Below are 21900 nucleotides of genomic sequence, written 5' to 3' on the forward strand. Positions count from 1 at the left end.
CAAACCAGCAACCTTCTTGCTGTGAGGCGACAGTGCTAACCACTGAGCCACCATGCCGTCTTATGCAATTATACTGTTGCAAATTATTGAAATAAATTTTGTTTTTGTAACCCAAACTTTCTCTTTACTTCCTGAACAGGCAAACGGAGGCTCTATTGGGACAACAGGCAGCTCTTCGAGTGAGTTTTGTGCTTCATTTCACATAAACTAACATACAGACTGTCATCACTCGTTACATGAACTTGCCATGTCTTGTGTGTTTTGCAAAAGGAAGGAATTCTGTACTTTCCTTTGACAACCTTCAGAACAAAGACCTGATTACACAAGGCGGAAAGGTATTTAATTTGCCCTTAAAGAGACAGTTCGCCATCATTGTTGTACAGTATCAGTAAAACACAACATAATACTGACGCACAGTATTTCACCTCCTTTACTCAACTGCTCTTATGAAATATACAGTGCATCATAGTATTGTAATGACATTTTTGTTCAAAGGGAAGTTCGTTTTATCACCATCCTGACCACAATGATGCACAATTAACATCCCAAACCAGAAAAGACAACGTGCGAGAGGAAACACGCTATCCAGATGGAAGGGTGAGAATGATTTTTTTTGTTAACATAACCCACATAGAAAGTGATATATGGCAATATTTAAAATTATATACAGTGTTCAGCATAATTGAGTACACCCCATATTGAAAATGAGTATTTTAATCAATTTCTCAGTGAATATAGACAATGTATTTCAACAAAACAAATTTATTAAACAGATATATTTATTAAAATAATACTTTAGTCACCTAACAGCTTTAGAAATGAAAAGATAATACAATTAAATTCAAGCAAAATATTGCAAAAAAAAAAGTACAACCTTTTAAAATTTCAACTAAGTTGTTTTAATTTTTTCATTCATTCATTTTCTTGTCGGCTTAGTCCCTTTATTAATCCGGGGTCACCACAGAGGAATGAACCGCCAACTTATCCAGCACATTTTTACGCAGTGGATGCCCTTCCAGCCGCAACCCATCTCTGGGAAACATTCACACACACATTCACTCACACACACACACTCATACAATACGGACAATTTACCCCTACCCAATTCACCTGTACCACATGTCTTTAGACTGTGGGGCAACATGCAAACTCCACACAGAAATGCCAACTGACTCCGCCTCTTTTTTGTATCAAATATTTTTTTATAACATATAAATTTGGGTGTACTACTGTAGTTTTTGGACCGTTATTGTAAGTTATTTTGTTAGATAAGCTCCAGATTTGGCTTCAGTACTGACTTATCTAATGTAAATGCACAAATATAATATTGTAGAGCTTTCTATTAAAAATCTGACATTAAAAGAGAGATTTGACTTATATATATTTTGAGGGATGTAAACAAAAACAATGTTCCTAACGTATTTCCTGTTTTAAATATTTAATTTCTACAGCTTCCGAGAATCCAAAAAGAGCCACATATTAATATATAATGTTATGACGGCTGTTTTAACATTAAGATTTGATTGATTTGCCTCTAGTTACAGTTATGAAATAGTTTGATAACAAGCAGGAAATGTTCATGGGCTTATTACATCAACACATTGAAATGGCCCATATAGGAAATTGCACGAAATCTTTCAACCTTTTTCCAAATCCTCTGCTTTTTGTAGGTTGAACGTCTGTTTTGGAGCGGAAGTCGCGTGATTATATTCCGCAATGGGACAAAGAAAGAGATCAGTCTTGACAAGTCGGTCACTGTCACCTTCTTCAACGGAGATATTAAACGCACACTGGCTGATGGGACGGTGGTGTGTATCATTGATGTCTTATAAAGTCTGTTCTCACAGATTCTGCTGCTGTGTTGCAACATTTTAAGGTTCACTAATGATTTTGTGGTCATCAGCCAGAACGTTAACATGTTCCTACAGGCATTGAGCTACTCTGCAGGCGTGTCTGCGTTCTCCACAGATCAGAGTATTTACTGTTTTTAAAACATCACGTTTTATTCTCTTTTGGTTTTTTTATGGTTTAGTTTGATTTATTTATTCATTTTCCTTTGGCTTTGTCCCTTATTTATCAAGGGTTGCCACGGTGAAATGAACCGCCAACTATTCCAGCCACAACCCAGTACTGGGAAACATCCATACTCTCTCATTCACTATACACACAGGCATATACCAATTTTTGATCATCCAGTTTTCCTATACCGCATGTCTATGGACTGTGGGGGAAACTGGAGCACCAGGAGGAAACCATCACGAACACAGGGAGAACATGAAAACTCCACACAGTGCCTTTAAGGCCTGATTTATTAAAGACGGGAAACTAGTATGAAAGCGCAATTACATAAAACTGCCAGTGAGACGATAAAACTAAGCGGTCTATTGATAACGTACAAATTAGAGGTACGTTTACATGACTAAAGCACTAAAAATGGCAACATTCTTTCTTCTTTCTGATCTCTTTCGCACAGATGACAGTTGTCAAATCTATCATGTTTACAAAAGCCAAGTTTCCATCTAGTTTTTCTGCTTTTTTGTTAAAAAAACCTAAAAAACTGCATCCATCCAAAGTCTTTTACCAATAACCTGGAGTGCTTGATGACATCATAAAAAAGGGAGTTATCACAGGTTTTGATGTATTGCAACAGAAACGTGCCCTTGAGCCATTTCCATGCATAATTTTGTTTAAATCTTAAGTTACTCACACATATACACTCACCGGCAACTTTATTGGGTACACATTACTGGGACTGGTTTGGACCCATTTTTGCTTTCAGAACTGCCTTAATCCTTAATGGTATAGATTCAACAATGTACTGGAAATATTCCTCTGAGATTTTGATTTATATTGACATGATAGCATCACGCAGTTGCTGCAGATTTGTTGGCTGGACATCTATGAAGCGAATCTCCCATTCCACCACATCCCAAATGTGCTCTATTGGATTGAGATCTGGTGACTGTGGAGACCATTTGAGTACAGTGAACTTTTTGTTAAGTTCAAGAAACCAGTTTGAGATAATTTGCACTTTATGACATGGTGCGTTATCCTGCTGGAAATAGCCATCAGAAGATGAGTACACCGTGGTCATAAAGAGATAGACATGGTCAGCAATAATAAATGAAGTAGACTGTAGCATTGTTACTCAGATTGACACGATGCTCAATTGGTACTAATGGGCCCAAAGTAAATATAAATGCCAAAATATATCACCCAAACTATAACACCACCACCACCACCAGCCTGATTCGTTGATACAAGGCAGGATGGATCCATGTTGTTGTTGACACCAAATTCCGACCCTACCATCTGAATTTGCAGCTGAAATCGAGACTCGTCAGACCAAGCAATGTTTTACCAATCTTCTATTGTCCAATTTTGGTGAACCTGTGTGAATTGTAGCCTCAGTTTCCTGTTCTTAACTGACAAGAGTGGCACCTGGTGTGGTCTTCTGCTGCTGTAGCCCATCCGCCTCAATGTTCAAGTGTTTTCAGAGCTGCTCTTCTGCAGACCTCGGTCGCAACGAGTGGTTATTTGAGTTACTGTTGCCTTTCTATCAGCTGGAACCAGTCTGGCCATTCTCTTCTGAGTTCTAACATTAATAAGGCATTTGTGCCAACTAAACTGCCACTCACTGGATATTTTGTCTTTTTCTAACTATTCTCTGCAAACCCTAGAGATAGTTGTGCGTGAAAATCCCAGTAGATCAGCAGTTTCTGAAATACTCAGGCCAGTCCATCTGACACCAACAGTCATGCCACAAGTCACTTAAATCACCTTTCTTCCCCATTCTGATGCTCGTTTTGAACTACAGTAGATCGTCTTGGCCATGTCTACATGCCTAAATGTATTGAATTGCTGCCATGTGATTGGCTGATTAGAAATTACCGAGCAGTTGCTCAGGTGTACCTAATAAAGGTGAGTGTTCAATAATGGAAAGAAAACTTCATTGAATTAAATTGAAGTCATTTTAATTCTGAAACTTCCAGTAGGTTTCATAAGTAATTTTGAAATTTTAATTCGTACTAATTAACTCAAACAACATTTTATTAAAACTGTTGACGTAACAAAAGCTATTAAAAAAACTGCAAACTAAATTTCTAGTGCCCAAAAAGAAAACAGAAATGATAAAACAAATCGAATTCACACTATTAAAAAATAAAACTACAGTATACCCTTAAAGGTTAATTAAAAAAGGCAATGGCTCCATAAAGAACATTTTTAACTCACAAACATTTCTCTATAGTGGAGAAAGGTTAAAAGTGCCTTCAATAATAATGTAATAAAATATAACTTATGATTAAATATAGACTTTTAAATTAAACATGTTCATTACAAACTGTCTGGTGTAAAGTGTCTGGTGCATATGAAGACGGACAGAAAGTGTCTCCTACAGTTGGTTGTCTTAAACAAGCAATGATTTGTTCATTAACCAATTTTTTGTGTGTTTACAGCCATTATTAACAACTAAACAATTTCAGATGTATTAATTAGCCATTTTACCTCCTTTTTGTTTAGATATACTACTATTGTGATGCTCAAACAACACACTCAACATACCCATCTGGATTGGAAGTTGTACAGTTTCCAAACAACCAAAGAGGTTAGAAAAAAACAAAAGCATGGACACTGTTTCAGTTTTCACTCTTCAATGTTCTGTGTTTAATTTAATGCATCACTGAGAGTTTATCTGTAGTTATTTATAAACATTTTACCACCAGTAAAAATCGATTTTACAGGATTAGTGCATTTGTTCCATGTCATTCCAATCCACTGAGTTTTACTTCAGAACCCAAATTAAGGTATTTTAGATCAAATCTGGGCTCTCTAATCCTCTATAGACAGCAATGGTCCAGTTATGTACGAAGTCCAGAAACGTAACCAAAAACATTGTCAAAACATTCTGTGACTTCAGTGCTTCGCGATTTTATTAAAGGATGAAAATATACAACCACAATCAGGAGATCAATCTAAAAGAGATACAACAGAGGGAAAATACAAACTACATTAGCTGCAGAAAGAAAAAAGACTTAACAAAACAAAGAAAAGGGTAAATAAGTTGCAATTGTATAAAAAATAAATTAGTTAATTAAGAGCATTACAGGAAAGTTGTCTAACTCAGAGTCAGTAGACAACAGTTCTTCACATGAAACCAAGAATCTGACAATTTTTTTGTTGTTACACATACGAAAAGATTTGAGCAGTGAGTCAACTTCAATCAGAAAATGTCGAAAAAAAATTTCAAACAAGATGAAAATTAATAAATTCTTTATATTTATGTGAAGATTCTAAGTAATAACAAATAATTTATTTTAAACTAAAAGATTGTGCAAAGGTAAGAGAAGTGTTTAAATAATGATACAGGTCAAACCAAAATTTCTGAACAAATTCACACATACAAAATAAATGTATTATATCATCCTTACCACAAAATGTACAACTACTCGCAACATCAACATATTTGGAAACAAATGAGTTAGCCGGATATAAGTGTTCTTGGAGCTTCATATGATCACATTTAAACCAGTGAAATTACACTGAATGTTTTTGGTTCCTTTTCTAAACTTTGACCGTCTTGAGATACCTTGCTGTCTAAGGAGGATGAGGGAGCTCTTCGGTTTCATTTAAAATATGTTAATTTATTTTATGAAGATGAACAAAGATCTCAGGGGATTGTATGAACATGAAGATGAGTTATTAATTACGTAATTTATATTATTGGTTGAACTTACCCTTTATGTTTTATTCTAATTTGACAGCAAATAAGCAATTTTAAATGTCTGTTGAAATCTTACATTTCCTAGAAAAACACCATCCGGATGGTACAAGGGAAATTTCCTTCCCAGACGGCACGGTTAAGATTCTCCATTCTGATGGTCAAGAAGAAAGCATTTTCCCAGATGGAACTGTTGTCAAGATTTCACAGTAGGTAAAACATCTGCTTGTCCTGTCTGTTTGCTTTTCTTGCTTTAATTTTATTCACACACTGTTTCCACAGACATGGTGAAAAGGTGGTGGAGTTCACTAATGGTCAGAGAGAGATCCACACGACACAGTACAAGCGCAGAATATTCCCGGATGGAACCATTAAAACAGTCTACACAAACGGGAGACAAGAAACAAAGTTCTCATCTGGTAGGGTTCGCATTAAAAACAATGAAGGGGTCATTATAATGGACAAAAAATCTACTTAGACACTAAATCCTCTATTTATTGTTTTTTATATTCCACAAAAAAGCACTTAGAAACTATTAGGAAACGTATAGTCATCATGTTGAAGAAGAAAAACGTTTTTAGGAGCTTCAGGCACTATTTTTAAGCAGGCAAATGCTTTTTGATGTAATCTGACTCACAGATGTTGCCATAAAATGCCTCATAAATATTTTATTATTCAGTACTGTAAATGCTGTTTGTTTTTTTAGATGAAAGCTTTGTGTCTCTTAAATGCAAACATAATTGTATTTCTTATGCAAATGAGTTTTACACAAGTGAGCAGAGCACTTACAGCTTGGTTACTTCATTTAAAAAATGACTTTTGTGCTTGTTCAAACTATGTATTTAAAATGAGTTGAAACACAATTCTTAAGTTTTTTGGGGAGGCAACCTAATTGTTTATGTTCAATCTACTCAAAAAAAAAATCGAGTTATCTTTATTGATTAGTGTTGGAACAATATGCAGGAATTATGTGGAACCCAGAATTTTCACATTGTTTATTAGCAACAACTGAAACATTTACATGCATTTTAATTAAAGCCTTGTCAATTAAAGCTCTAGATAAATGGTTTTCCAAGTCACAGTCGTGGGGCTCTATTTTAATGATCTATGCACAAAGTGCAAAGCTCAGGGCGCAAACGCATTAAGGGCCCTATCATACACCTGGCGCAATGTTATTATTATTAGCAGTATCATTTATTATATGCATATTTATATTTGTTTTATTAAAAACAAGCTTAGATTTGCCCACCTGTCAGGTTTCAGACCATATGGGGCACAGCATGTGTATTAGGATATAACTCAGGTTTTTGAACACACTTGGTTATTATTGTTCATTTATTCGTTGCTGGAAATTAGAACTGAATTTAGAAATAGTTTTGAAGCAAATCTTTGCGTTAACAAGCAAAATGAATTATGTAGGATAATAGATGTCTGTGCGTACAACACGTTTCTCTATCCACAAGAGTGAAAAGTAAATAAGGCAGCTCATCTCTCATTCTCACGCTGTATTCTGCAGCCAAACAAATTAACCATGGACACTATCACACGATGGAAGGACACTTTATATGCGCTGAAAGTCGCATTATTGAAGTGCAGTACAGATATGTGAACACCAGATATGTCACATGTCTGTTGTGAATTACATCAACTCTGACGCTTTTATTTCAGAACAGACTTCAGCAGAGTCCCAAACCTTAAATCTTATATACTAGGGTAAAAAAAAGCTTTTATACTGTCATGTAGCACAAGTATTTAAGCATGTTTAAGAAGAGAAAGAGAGAGAGAGATTTTTCTTTTTGAAATAAAAGTCAATTTTTCATTCATATATTAGCAAAATATTTAAATTCTAAGACTACTAGAAGATAATAAATGAAATCAAACCTGGCCCATGACAGTATGATGATAAAATCAAACTGAGGACTGCAATTAAGAAGTTTTAGAGAGTTTAGAAACAGTGTCTTTACTGATATAGAGAATAACATGCTTTGGAGTGAATGTTGTATATTATGCGGGTTATACGGTCATGGAAAACTTGGAAAAGTCATGGAATTTTGACATGGTGTTATCCAGGCCTGGAAAAGATTTGGAAAAACTAAAAACCCACAAAGTTTTGAAAAAGTCATGAAATTACATATTAGTCATTTTGCAGACGTTTTTGTCTAAAGTGACTTAAGCTGCGGTAACACTAGAGCTTTTGCTTGCAAAATTCTGTCGTACAACACTGTGAAAAGGGGCAGGGTTAAACAATATGATTAGGCGTTAATAAAAGTGAGCGATTGCTCCAGATTTCAAATTTCTCATTTTAAATGATCTTCTATTGGTCTAACGCAATCACCTGGTGTTATTTCGCAGGTAAGAATTCACCAAGCTTAAACTTTCGAATGCAGCGAAATACGAAACTTGTCGCACATGCTCAGGGCCGGATTAACCAATGGGCATTATGGGCATGAGGGGTGAAAAATCCAAATTTTGGAGTGTCTATTTAAGCTAAGTACAAACCTCATTGGAATAAACTATTTGAGTGATTTTCCACCCATCACTGTTTGATTGACAGACACAAAATAACTAGAGCGCAACTGACAGCAGCGTGAGTGGCGTAGCTTGTAAAGCACGTGGTAACATGTTTTGATGCGATTGATCATCAACAGGTTCAAATCCAGCGTCTTATGAACTCTTTCTTTTTTTTCTTTTTTTCCCCATAACATATCAGAGTGGAAATATAGTTATTTTTAATAGAAAGGAAATATTTTTGTTTAAAAGTGAAAATAATGAGAATGTGACATAAAGTCACAAGTGGCTCGTGGGTATTTAATAAGGTTTAGCTTATTTCATGTGTATAAACAGCATCTAAATAGTAATTTTTAAATATTTCATAAAGTTATTTTCCACCTGGTGTTAAATGTTGGTGACATCTTAATAGAACTAGTTTGTATTTATAATTAATACCTTTTAAAATATATATTGTAGTACTGCTTCAGTGAACTTGAACAAGAATACTAAAACCATTAACTTTTACTAATTTTATTACTATATTTATTTATCAAAGTGTGCTTTAAATGCTTTAAGAATAAGTCAAATCTGTGTAGACTATCAATATATGTACTATATATCATTTATTTTTAAAATGCGGGCAGTACATTATAGATTCATTTTATTAAAGAATATAATATACTTATTTTTTTTTATACAACTATAGGGGTGTGGCCGGGTAGGGGGCCCTACAAGACAATGTGCCCAGGGGCCTCTAAATTGCTAATCCGGGCCTGCATGTGCTTGCGTTTCTGGTCTGCCCCATTCGCATGACTATGAATGTAAGTCTGTAGAGCGAAAAGTACAGTGTGATCACAGCTTTACAATAGAAGTAGTTTTACCTACTATTACTAGTTTAACAAACTATTAACATCATCTAAAATGAGTTTGACAAATATCTGTATACTGAAATGGAGGTTAGTTGTTTTTACTTCTTTTCTTGGCCAAAAACATGCTCACATCATTAGTGCTGTGAAGCATCATCTGTTTTAAATAGACATAAAAATAAATTGAAACCGAAGAGATTGTTGCTTTTTTTTATGATATGCTGTAATAAATTTAAACATTCACTGTTTTTCTTATGATTTGCCACAAATATGTAGACATTACATGAAACATTAGGTCATAAAAATTGAGTCAAGTCCTGGAATATTTTTGGCAAAATTGTATATGAACCCTGATTATAAAGTGTGCACTAAAATGAGTTGGAAGTGTAAAAAAAAAAAAAAATTCCTATATTCATTATTTCAGCTGATTTAAATCGTTTCTCTAAAGATGCCAATAAACTGTACCGTATTGTCAACTGGATGAACTATGGCTGTTTATTTTTGCATGCGCTGTCAGCATGCGTCTCATGTTGCTAACAGCTTCTCTCAGCATGAGCACATCTGATACAGTATGCAGGTGAACATGTGCGACCTTCTGCTGAAACTGTACTGCATCGAGAATCTCATGTCAACACAGAAACATTACTACCTACCTTGTATACATGTAGTTAAAGGGGCTTTTCCAGCATCAAAACAAGAGAAGTGTAATACGGTCACATTTTGTGCATATTTTGTTGTGTAACTTTATTTTTGGAGCAACAGTATATGAACAAGTACTGTATATGAACAAGAATCATTTTGTGACAGATTATTTAGGGATCACAGTGCAGCACCAAATAGGGTTAGGTCGAAAGACCATGCCACTGTCCATTGCCAATGACCGATAGACATCACAATGCTGAGCCGGCATTGCGATCCTCCACCCTGCCCCCGTCGCAGCAGCAACCTGCTTGTGAAAAATACACACTTAGGCCCTGTTTACACGAACACGTCTTAGTTTAAAATGCCATTTTAGGATGAAAACGATTCACGTTCACACTGGTGTTTCATCTAGCATTTCTGAACAGCTCTCCATCTATACCACTGAAAACGCACATCACGTGACCACACACAGGCACGCTCTGCAGCATATGTGGACGTCTGAGCGCCAGGCAGCCAGCGGGTGCTTTGAGCACAAAAGCCCAGATAGCAGTGCACGTCAGACAGTTTATCAAGATTGTACCGCTGGATCGTGTCCAGGGCCTAATAAGTGGCAGAATATGCCGGATCTGGATTCGGCACCTCTGAAATCTGATCTGGCACCTCATTTTACCGATCCGCCTCCTCACCCGCTCTCCTCCTCCCTCCGCTGTTCACTTTTTACTTTGCTCCACAACTAATAACTTTTGTCTGCGACACCCCTCCGCTATCCAACGCCTCGCTATCCTTTTTCGTGCGTAACATCTCTCCATTCTCGGGTAGCATGGCAGATCCATTACCCCGATCTGTTCTGGGACCTCGCAATTCACAAATTAAGCACTGATCGTGTCTCACTATAATTGAATTAATCTTTTCTCTATCTAACGACTCTTCGTTGTCTTAAATCTATCAGGTAATGTGTCACAGTGTCAGTACACTGTTTCCGTCTTTCACTTTCACCCTTGTAATTTTAGTGAAAACCTCAGGTACTGTTGGTTGGTTGCTGTTGGTTGTGCACCTTTTTTACCAACAAAGTTTGTCGACGCCATTATAACGACACAGATCACCCTATGTACGAAAAAAGTGATTGACAGGTGGTAATTTGTGTGTTACTTATATTTATTTATTTTATGATTTGGTTATGAGTAAAACAGACCATGCGTGTCAGGTGGTTAAAAACGGCAGGCTACAAATAATCAATTTGTTATGAATTGATTAATAATTCATAAATTAGTTCACTACCGCCTACAACAACCATGCCATCGTTCATCTTGATGTTTCACATTAGACATTGTACGATGCCAAATTGGTCGACATCGCTCAATCCTAGCACCAGAATACTTATTATCATTGTAAATCGTTATACTTGCTCACTATCCTTCAAAGCTGTTTTTGTCAGCAAGGACATTTTCATCATTTAAAATACGATGCAATAAAGTTTTGATGATTACTTATTCCTTATGCATTTTAATTAGCTCAGGTCTGAATAAAAATATAGTTTTAGTTTAACATACAGTATGTAACGTATGTCTGTTATGCTGAATAGTAATGCAAAATTATTTCACCCAATTTTTGATCTTTTTATTCTTTTTACTTTATTTTATGGGATTTTATTATTAAATATTAATTTAAAGCAGACATAAAAATAGGGCATCTCAACTATCACCCAAAAACATGTATTTTAGACACCCTGGTTTCTCGCAATTCCGTGATCGCGGTTTGCAGCCTGTGCAGTAAGCAGACGCAGAAGAAGTGCGAGAGATGTACATGGGAAGTTAATGCAAAGATGATGCACAAATGCATTTTGTGCGTTTGACTCGCTTTAGACTGTGAAATAAAGCATGAGCAAACATCTAATAAACGGAGCAATGGAACAGACAGAAATACAAGCAGCTTTCAATGATGGAGATAGGATGACAGTCGCTGGTCGTGACCGAATTGAAGGACATTATTTGCTTTATATGTATGGCTGGTATTATGGGGTTCATCATGAAATCGATAAATGATTTCGCTTAACTCTTCCCCTCCAGTTAACGAGAAAAAACGCTTCCCTGCCATTTACGAGTTTTACAGCAATCTGTGTTTTAGGTGTATTACAGTAGGGGAAGCCCTAACGCATGTCCTGGGTGAGGCACATGATGTCAGATGCTCCAGGGAGTGATATCTGAAATAGGGAAAGTAAGATTGTTGAAAAAAATTTGAGTTATACAACTTTCCCTTGGCGTAATCCATACCGTTTATTTCTGTTTTAGATCTTGTATTGACAAGAGACCAAAATAAAGAAGCTTTATTTTCATGATTTGTGGCATTGTCATTGTGTCAGATTGCACACCTAACATAGAACCTAAATAGAACCTTTCAACAAAAGCAATATTTAAAGTTCCTTCATTTGTATTATTTTTATGTTTTTATTTTATTTTGTCTCAATATTATTTGGTTCTACCAGAAAGACTCAGGAGGCAGATAAATGTTTTATCATTTATTGAGGAAGCATAAAACATTGCAATTTCAGCTACTGTCCTTTGTGTAATTTCAGCTACTGTCCTTTGTGTATAGTCCTTTGGCCTAAGCCCCGTCGATGATGCAGGTCTCGTGAAGAGTTGGCAAATACTGCCTGAAGATGAAGGCAAGGCGGAGCCAACCTGGTGGTGGTGGTTCAGTTCCTCTTGTTTTGTGTTTAACCTACCTAAATGCCTTTACTTTTCAATTCTGAACCAGAGAAGCAGCATTCGCTAAGAAGAGGTGGATCTTTTGGCCCCCAAAGCAGAGCCTCAAATTTGTCCCTGACTGCTCCTCCAGTGCGACTGCTGCCCGTCTTCATCCTTTCGTTTGCATTAAAAGAAGATGCCAGTCGATTGGTGAGTTTCTGGACCTCGTTCACAACCACCTTAACATCCACCTTCTCTCGAGATGCTTTCCAAGTTGCCTCATTAAATGGAAACGTCAGTATGAAGTCTCCAACACGACAAGCAGGGACCCCTCTATCCGGAGTCCTGCAGTCCCAAGCGAAGGTTGGAGACTTGAGTTTGTTTTCATAAAGAGAAGGTAGCTTACACACTGAAGATGGGGTGTTTCTTGTGCTGTTTTTTGGTCTTAGATTCAGATCATCCGATTCCACCTCAACTGCAATTACCTTCTCAGTTGACTTATCATAACTTTTAGATTTGGAAACAGGGCGGTTTGCATACACTGTGGAATTTCTAGCACTAGCATTAACCGAACACAACCCAATGTCTCGAGAACCTAAAGAAGTTGAGATAGGCCGAGTCCAGCTTCTTTTTCGTATAGGAGTTGCATGTAAAGTCTTGGACAGCAGAATCCCTTGAAAGACTTTGGGCTGTAAATCCTTGCTCCCCGATCGTGTATACTTCTTCCTGAGGTGTCCCTTCTGTCTGAAGCTATCAATCGTCCTGTAGTTCAACAGGTCAATGAAATCACCAATCAGCCCTTTCTTGACTGTTACATCAGCAGCGCAGTCCACTGAAAGTGCCGGACTGTGGTTGACCTCAAGAAGCCACGGTTTATAGCTGGAATCGATGAGAATATCAAACCCTAACAGTTCCAGGCAATTCGGGCTAGAGGGAATGCAAGGAACCGCTTTGAGAAGAGTCAACGTGACGATATTACTGATTTTGTGCCACAGGAGTAGCTCATTTACATCTTGTTTGTGAAGAAAGCAGCGGAATTGGCTCAAGGTCCACTTGCATCCTTTACCCACTCGCTCTTTGTCCATGGCATAGCACAATCCAAATCTGTTGATGCTGGTGTTGGTCAAGTGCGAGTATAGGTTGTGTAAGGAAGCAAGGGTGTACTTCTCCGTGGCGAAACGCACTAGGCCTTCCTGGTGCATGTAAATGACAAGAGGAGAGAAGCTTTTAACACAAACGTAGATGCGTAGATCGAATTTGTAGCCTGAAATGAGAAGTGGGTTGCTGATGTATCTCTGTACAATCACCGAAGAGTCGTAAACCAAATCCTTGATATCTTCGAACAGAAATATCCCTCTACCTCTCGACAGGTCCACGGGTTTACAAATCCAGTAGCGTGACGAGTGATTCTTAGTGTACACTCCTAGAAATTTGGTGTATTCGTTTGGCAGTATGAAAGTGGAAGGGCTGAAGCCATACAGGGTTGCGCCGAAAGCGCACTTCATTCTCCGCAAGTGGCGCACCAGATAGTCCTTCCGTGTGACGTGGGTCACTTTGGGGTGGTGGTTCAGTCTCTGCCAGGGCAGGATGTTTTCATAGTCAGAGTTTCGGAAGCCTGAGGTTCTCCAGTAGAGGTTCCAGTCTCCTTCCTGTTGCACCTCTTCATCAAATTCCTCCCATCCTCGCTCTAGCAGAACCTCCCGCACCACTTGTGGAGCTCCTCCATGCAGTCTAAACACCAGCGGAGGAAAACCATATCCCTGTTCGGCCATTAGGGAGCATCCCAATCACTCCAAGAGGTCAAACTGTTCTGTAAATGTTGGAAAATAGGGTAAGTAACACTGCTTTAGGTATCCATTTAATTACACAACTACTATATCCTGCTACCTTACAAACTGTCACCTGAGAATTATAAGGTTCTGAAATTTTTTGCCAAAATTGAGTTATTCACATATTCCTATTAAATGACAACTTATTTACATTATGTAATCTTTTTATAAGCTGTTTACATTTTAAGACTTTTTATTTAAAAAAACAAACAAACCAGCTCTATCTTGGCTCTATAAGGTTCTTTCTGTGAGCATCAGCATTTCAAATGCACGCACGAGGACCAATCAGGATCAGCTTTCTTTGTCATTTTGCCAGTCTGCTCCATTGACAGCAGGAAAGACCAGAAGGACACACAAAACCAGAGTTGACTAAATAACGCCGCACCACATAAAATTGAGAAGACAACTGAAACTGTGTAAATGTGATGATTTAGAAGCATTTCTTGACATTGAGATGAAACGTTTAATTTTACATTGTTGAAAAAGAAACAGTTATTAAAACATGCAATATATTAAATGTGAAATATTTTTTATTTATATTTTATTTGATTTATTTATATAGTGTATATATAGTCAGTGAAACATTTTTGGTGTTTATTAGACTTTAATAACTTATTTGCTCATTGTCTGTTTTCTTTTAAAGTATTTAAATTTGATGTAGGCCTTGAAGGGTAAATGCTTAATTTTATTCATGGGGCATATAATTCATTAGATATCATATAAAGCATATAATTTAATAAATATGACCACATTAATTTCATGAAATGAACATCTTCACTGCATAAAATATTTAGCACGGCATTGTATGCTTAATTTAAACAAGAAAAAATATTCATCCTAAAACATTTAAGAAATGTTATAGAAAGCAAAAAATTGTACTTTCTCAAACATCAACATATTGTTACAACACCCATTTATTTATTTTTTAATTAAATTAATAAGCAAACTGCTTGTATTTCTTGAAAAAATTAATGCTTCAATTAATGATCTGCCAGATAGAACCTTTGATAGAACCTACAGTAACTGCAAGCGGAAATGACTTTTCAGAATTAGAAGGTTGAATCTGCATTTGCCCATTTTTACACCAATTTGCAAATTGAAGAGAATTTTGATCATTTACATTTAGGGTCTACGATTTAGGCTCATGTTAATGTACAGTAATGTATGAAAGAGAACTTTTACACACATTGATCGCTATATGGAACACAAAAAAAAAATCTAAATCATTTATAATGCAGACAGAACCTTATAAGTCCAAGGTGACGAAATGTCTTCTTTTGCTGCATTTTAGTAATTGTGGATAATAATTTGAACAGCTTGTTTAATATGTGTCATGTGATTCTTGGATAATGAAATCTACAGATCTTATGAAAGCCAATTTAAGATTGTTCATTCATTCATTCACAACCCATCTCTGGGAAACATCCACACACACTCATACACTACGGACAATTTAGCCTACCCAATTCACCTGTACCACATGTCTTTAGACTGTGGGGGAAATGGAGCACCTGGAGGAAACCGACGCGAACGCAGGGAGAACATGCTAAATGTACAAAGAAACGCCTACTGACCCAGCCGAGGCTCGAAACAGCAACCTTCTTGCTGTGAGGTGATAGCACTACTTATGCGCCACTGTGTCACCCAATTTAAGATTGTTTTAAAGATATAGTTTCCCTAAAAGTTCAAATGTACTCACTATTTACTCAACGTCAAGTGGTTCTAAACGTTTATGAGTTGAAAATGAAAGAAAATATTTTAAAGAAAGCTCAAAACCTGTAACATTGACATCCATACACTGTAAAGCCCAAAACCTTACAATAACTCAAACCATTTGAAAAAAAATGATTGCAGCAAAGCATTTAAGTTCAAAAATGAATCCTAATGAGTACTGTGAACTAAATCCATTTGAGTTAACTAAACAATTTGAGCACAGTAAATAGTAAAAGTACTGTAAAACCCAGTAAGTTAAGGCAACCCAAACCGTTTGAGGAAGCTGATTGCTAGAAGCCATTTTGAGTTAAACTTTCAGTGACTTTTGAGTTGGCGAGGCAGTGGCGCAGTAGGTAGTGCCGTCGCCTCACAAGCAAGAAGGTCACTGGTTCAAGCCCCGGCTGGCTCAGTTGGCATTCCTGTGTGGAGTTTGCATGTTCTCTCTGCCTTTGCGTGGGTTTCCTCTGGGTGCTCCGGTTTCCCCCACTGTCCAAAGACATGTGGTAGAGGGTGAATTGGGTAGGCTAAAATTGTCCATAGTGTATGGGTATGAGTGTGTGTGTGTGTGTGAATGTGTGTGTGGATGTTTCCCAGAGATGGGTTGCAGCTGGAAGGGTATCTGCTGCATAAAACATATGCTGGATAAGTTGGCGGTTCATTACGCTGTGGCAACTCCAGGTTAATAAAGGGACTAAGCCAAAAAGAAAATTAATGAATGAATGTTCAGGGACTGTAGGTGGAACATAGCAACCTTGCTAAAACATGGCACAACGCATCGTCACCTTGGATTTATAAGGTTCTTCTATCTGCGTTCTGAATGGCTAAGATAATGAGCGTCAATGTTTTTGCATTCCATTGCAAACAGTATGTGTGTAACATTTGTTTTTTAAATAAAAAATTCTTAAAATGTAAACAACGTATAAAAAACAGCCCATAATGTAAATAAGAATGTCAACAATTCAATTTTAACAAAAATGTCAGATAGAACCGTTTAATTCTAAGGTGACGGCATTGTTTCCTTTCGAGGTTAATGTAATTTTGTGGATGTCCCTGTTAAATACATTCAAATCAAACCATGGTTCATTTGACATTAGCATGTTCTTTTGTTTGTTTATTTTATTTACAGTAAAACTGGTCATTTTTCATAAGGGTTCATTTATATAGGACTTATTAAAACATGCTGAGACTCACAGTAACCATAGGCTATGTGAATTATGAATGATTACACAAGTAAACACGTTAGGTGTTTACTGGTGGAGATAACGTTAAGTAGTGATCATTTTAAATGGTAAAATTTAGACCAAAATAAACGGCACAACCATATGTTATTAGCATTTTTAAATTTCCTTATACCGCGTCCATGAAGGTTTATAGATCTACAGCGCATATCTACATAAATCAGTCTTACCTGGCCGATCTCTGTTACCTGGCGATTCTAGTTCCTGTCAGTCGGGTTTGTCCGCTTTTGTATCCTCTGCTCTGGTCATCTTTCGTTGCCAGGACACCTTTGAATAAATGCCCGCCATATGAGCTGCTGCGGCTGACTACCAAAGGATTGTTAGATCAGATATGGTTTCGGTCGGAAGTTAACGAGAATTATTTATATTATTCATTAAATTTGCCATTAATTGTATTTTATTAACGTCTATCCCACCCCAACCCTCATAACGTAGACAGTAGTTGTACCGCGTATTATTTATGTCATTTATATTACTCAATTGTAACGTTTATTCCTACACTAACACTAAATCCATCCGTCACAGTACTGTAAAATATTAATTGTTATAGTGTTATAAAAATGATGCTATGCGTATTTCATATCCGCAGCTGTATCCTATCTAGACTTTTTACCCAGTCAAGCTACAGTGTTGCGGTGCGCGTTCACAGCAGGTGACGTCAATGAGTGTGAATCGGCGCTAAACGTTAAAATATTTTCTTTATGTAAAAAAAAACCCAAATATTTATTTATTTATTTGCCTAAATATGTTCCCATACTTTACATGAAACAAAGCATGGTTTAAACCGTATTTACATTTTACAAATAACTTATATAAATAATTGTTATTATTCTTATTTTTATATGAATTTTACAACATATTATTTTTTACAATTGATGTTAAGTACATTTTTGCAATACAGACGTCTCCTTTTCTCTCCATCAGGAGGACAGCGTGCTCAATCAGAAAATAATAAGCATGAAAACACTGCCATCAGCTGGAGATCTAAATAAACCTTAAAACAAAATACCAGGCTGTTACAATCGACAGCACTTCACACGGCTGTCTTATTGAATTAGTTTAAATCATTTTGCCACAAATTATAGAACCCTGGTGTGAATTTTCTAAACTTTAAACCCAAAATACACAACCAGTGCCAAAATTGCTAAATTTTTACAAAACTCTTTTTTTTTTTTTCAAGTGCTTGTATACAACACACACCAATTCAGACACTGTGTTTACTGAACAAATTAATAATCAAATTGATTCCATTTCAAAATTCAACTCAACATATTGCATTTGAAATAACTTGAGTATTTATTTAATTAACATGATGTAAGATGAACTCATACAAGCACTCAAAATGATAAATAACTGTTGCGTTGCTCTTGATGCATGGCTTTATGGAAACTGAAGTACAATATTACATGGTAGATGATGAAAGTTTCAGGACAGATCAAATGACACCATTTACCACAGAAGATGACCCAACTGGACAACATTATCTATAGATTTCATCCTTATTCCATATATATGGTTCCTTGTAGCACTTACAGACAGTGCTTTCATATTTTTCGTTACTGTATGCAAGAAAGTCCAATCATAGCAGACCAACGTCAGGCCAGGATTCGCATTGACAAGGTTCTTTCCAGGATGTTTGACTTATGAAAACCCCACTGTGATGAGGAGAATCTGTGGCCAAATCAAGACCAGACTGATGAAAACACAGATCCCAAATAGAAATCTGATATATAGAAATATATGCAAACTACATACGTGGCATACTAGTTCATATAGATTTCACACATATAACATATGCACTCACCGGCCAACTGTTCGTTAACTCAAATTTCTAATCAGCCAATCCCATGGCAGCAACTCAATGCATTTAGGCATGTAGACAAGGTCAAGACAATCTGCTGCAGTTCAAACTGAACATCAGAATGGGGAAGAAAGGTGATTTAAGTGACTGAATGTGGCATGATTGTTGAGCCAGACAGGCTAGACGGAGTATTTCAGAAACTGCTGATCTACTGTGATTTTCCTGCACAACCATTTTTAGGGTTTACAATGAATGGTCTGAAAAAGAGAAAAGATCCAGTGAGCGGCAGTTCTGTGGGTGCAAGTGCCTTGTTGATGCCAGAGGTCAGAGGAGAATGGCCAGACTGGTTTAAGCTGATAGAAAGACAACAGTAACTCAATTAACTACTCGTTACAACTGATGTATGGAGAAGAGCAGCTCTGAACACACAACATGCTCAGCCTTGAGGCAGATGGACTACAGCAGCAGAAGACCACACCAGGTGCCACTCCTGTCAGCTAAGAACAGGAAACTGAGGCTACAATTCACACAGGCTCACCAAAATTGGACAATAGAAGATTGGAGAAATGTTGCCTGCTCTGAAGAGTCTCTGCTGCAACATTCAGATGGTAAGGTCAGAATTTGGCATCAACAATATGAAAGCATGGATCCATCCTGCCTCGTATCAACAGTTCAGGCTGGTGGTGGTAGTGTAATGGTGTGGGGGATATTTTCTTGCCACACTTTGGGCCCATTAGTACCAATTGAGCATTGTATCAACACCACAGCCTACCTGAGTATTGCTGCTCACCATGTCTATCACCTTTATGACCACAGTGTCTTCATCTTCTGATGACTACTTCAAGCAGGATAATGTGCCATGTCATCTCAGACTGACAATGACAATGAGTTCACTGTATTCAAATGGTCTCCACACTCACCAGATCTCAATCCAGTAGAGCACCTTTGGGATGTGATGGAATAGGAGATTCGCATCATGGATGTGCAGCTGACAAAACTGCTGCAACTGTGTGATGCTATAGTGTCAATATGGACCAGAATCTCTCAGGAATATTTCCAGTGCCTTGTTGAATCTATGCCAAAAAGTATTAAGGCAGTTCTGTAGTCAAAAACGGGATTCAATCTTGTATTAGTAAGGTGTACCTAATAAAATGGCCGGTGGGTGTATGTCATGTCAAAAAATTGCCATTTTTTTTAACAGTTAGAATTACAAATATGTACATATGTTAAGTAAATATTTCACCTACGAGTTATATAGGTGTCCATATATAGCTGTGTATGAACACACACACACACACACATGTATACATGATATGTTTGAAAAAATGTACACAGTGATTTTTGCAATATTTTGACAAATACAGCATTTTATATACAGTATGTAAGATCCTGATGTAGTTTGCATATGTTGCTACATGTATTTATTGTGCCATATATCAGCTTTCTTTATGGGGACGTGTAGTGATAACACTGGTTAACTATACTATTGTTGAATGTAAACCTACATAATGATTGAATGAATAAAACTTTGGTTGAGTGATACCACTGTCTGTACTGTTCCCTTATGTATAAACCATAATGAGACCTGTATCATATATTTTAAACAGCAATATTTAATTATTGTTAATGATAGTTTATTGAAATAAGTGTATCTTGTTTATGGGTGACCTAAATTTTGTTCTTGTAGAACTTGTAAGATAAAAGGATTATGTAAACGAATGATCCTGCAAATGCATGGCTTGTCTAAAGAAATGAACGCAACATGCAAAGTTTTAAACACTGGAGAGTCTGTTAAAAGTAGTGACTGTTTTGAGTTGAAAATTGGCATCAGAGTTCTGAAATTTGTGGCAAAAGAATTGAAAAACAAAAACTGTAATCAAATCAGTGATATTGGAAGGAGAGCAGCTACTAACCTCTCGGAATTGTTTAGCTACGTCACGATGCAGCACGTCAGCTCAAGAGAGAGCGCGAGATCAAAACAAATGTGAGATTGTATAGTTTTGTATATCTCAGTGTGGATATGCATCGATATTTTTGACACAAAGTGCTTTGGACACACGTTTAAATTCTGTAATTTGCACTTTGCACGAACTTCACTACTAAAACTGCCTGTTATTTGTTCATTTCTGTGCGTCGTTCACAGAGAGTGAACTTAATTACTTCAGTTCCTTTACCTGGTCCTCCATAATAGATGCCTGCTGCACTTGTTCCTCCATCAGGGTCGCCTCCTCCACCTGGTCATGAATAATGATCACCTGCAGCACTTATCCCTCCATCCCTCCATCCTCTTCCACCTGGTCCTCCATAATGGCAATAAAATAAAATAAAACTCGATTAAAGATACATCTCTTTGCATTAGCATGCAGATAAAACCCAAATGCTGTTGAAATGCAAATCCTCTAAAGGATTGTTATGCTGCATTATTTAGAGCAACTGGAGCCAGGAACACTTCCTAAAAGACATTATAATTTGAACGGCATCTGCACTTACTGTATGTTAGTCTTTTTTTTTTTATTAATCACAAGGTTTCTAAAATCCTGAGCCAGGCCGTATCCAGAGCAGCTGCTGTGGTGGTCATGGAGGAGTGGAGAGCATGAGATTGATTCCTGTAAGACTCCAGTGACAGACGAGTCCTCGCATTGATCCTGAAGGGCCAGCCTGTACACCAGCTGGTGATCACTCCCACCTTCAGCTTCTCCACGATGGACGTCTAGCGTTCTCCAGCCTCAGGCGCCTAAACTGCAGCTCTGCACAAGACGTTTGGTCATAGGAGAAATGGTCATGCCCAAGGTCACCTCCTCCAGCTGCTCCTTAAATGTTCACCTGCTGCACTTGGCTCTCCATCATAGTCGCCTCCTCCACCTGCTCCTTCATAAAGGTAAACATCAAGACAAACATCAAGACAAGATGTTAACTAT

General features: G+C 37.1%; 2 protein-coding genes and 1 long non-coding RNA gene across 12 annotated transcripts in view; 2 read left to right on the forward strand and 1 right to left on the reverse strand.

Annotated features, from left to right (window-relative positions):
* The window catches only part of si:ch211-140l13.3, a 35080-nt gene extending 25526 nt beyond the window's left edge, over positions 1-9554 (forward strand). For all 4 annotated transcript variants that reach the window (XM_087298734.1, XM_087298736.1, XM_087298733.1 and 1 more), the window contains exons 11-17: positions 140-179; positions 271-335; positions 496-597; positions 1671-1808; positions 4522-4606; positions 5808-5928; positions 6002-9554. In XM_087298734.1, coding sequence (XP_087154860.1) covers positions 140-179; positions 271-335; positions 496-597; positions 1671-1808; positions 4522-4606; positions 5808-5928; positions 6002-6197 — 747 coding nt within the window. In that variant the 3' untranslated portion in view covers positions 6198-9554. The remainder of the gene's footprint in view (positions 1-139; positions 180-270; positions 336-495; positions 598-1670; positions 1809-4521; positions 4607-5807; positions 5929-6001) is intronic.
* LOC147839443 (uncharacterized) overlaps positions 1-21900 on the forward strand; it is an 837962-nt gene that overhangs the window by 408129 nt on the left and 407933 nt on the right. The gene's annotated exons all lie outside the window — the stretch shown is intronic.
* The window catches only part of ttll2 (tubulin tyrosine ligase-like family, member 2), a 56774-nt gene continuing 47093 nt past the window's right edge, over positions 12220-21900 (reverse strand). Inside the window, exons 1-4 of one of the 7 annotated variants that reach the window (XM_087297907.1) lie at positions 21473-21850; positions 21157-21282; positions 17370-17448; positions 12220-14211 (exon numbers count right to left, since the gene is read on the reverse strand). In XM_087297907.1, coding sequence (XP_087154033.1) covers positions 12440-14173 — 1734 coding nt within the window. In that variant the 5' untranslated portion in view covers positions 14174-14211; positions 17370-17448; positions 21157-21282; positions 21473-21850 and the 3' untranslated portion in view covers positions 12220-12439. 7 annotated transcript variants of the gene reach the window in all.

This window comes from Danio rerio, chromosome 20, assembly GCF_052040795.2.
Source record: "Danio rerio strain M-AB ecotype USA chromosome 20, GRCz13ab, whole genome shotgun sequence".
NCBI lineage: Eukaryota > Metazoa > Chordata > Actinopteri > Cypriniformes > Danionidae > Danio > Danio rerio.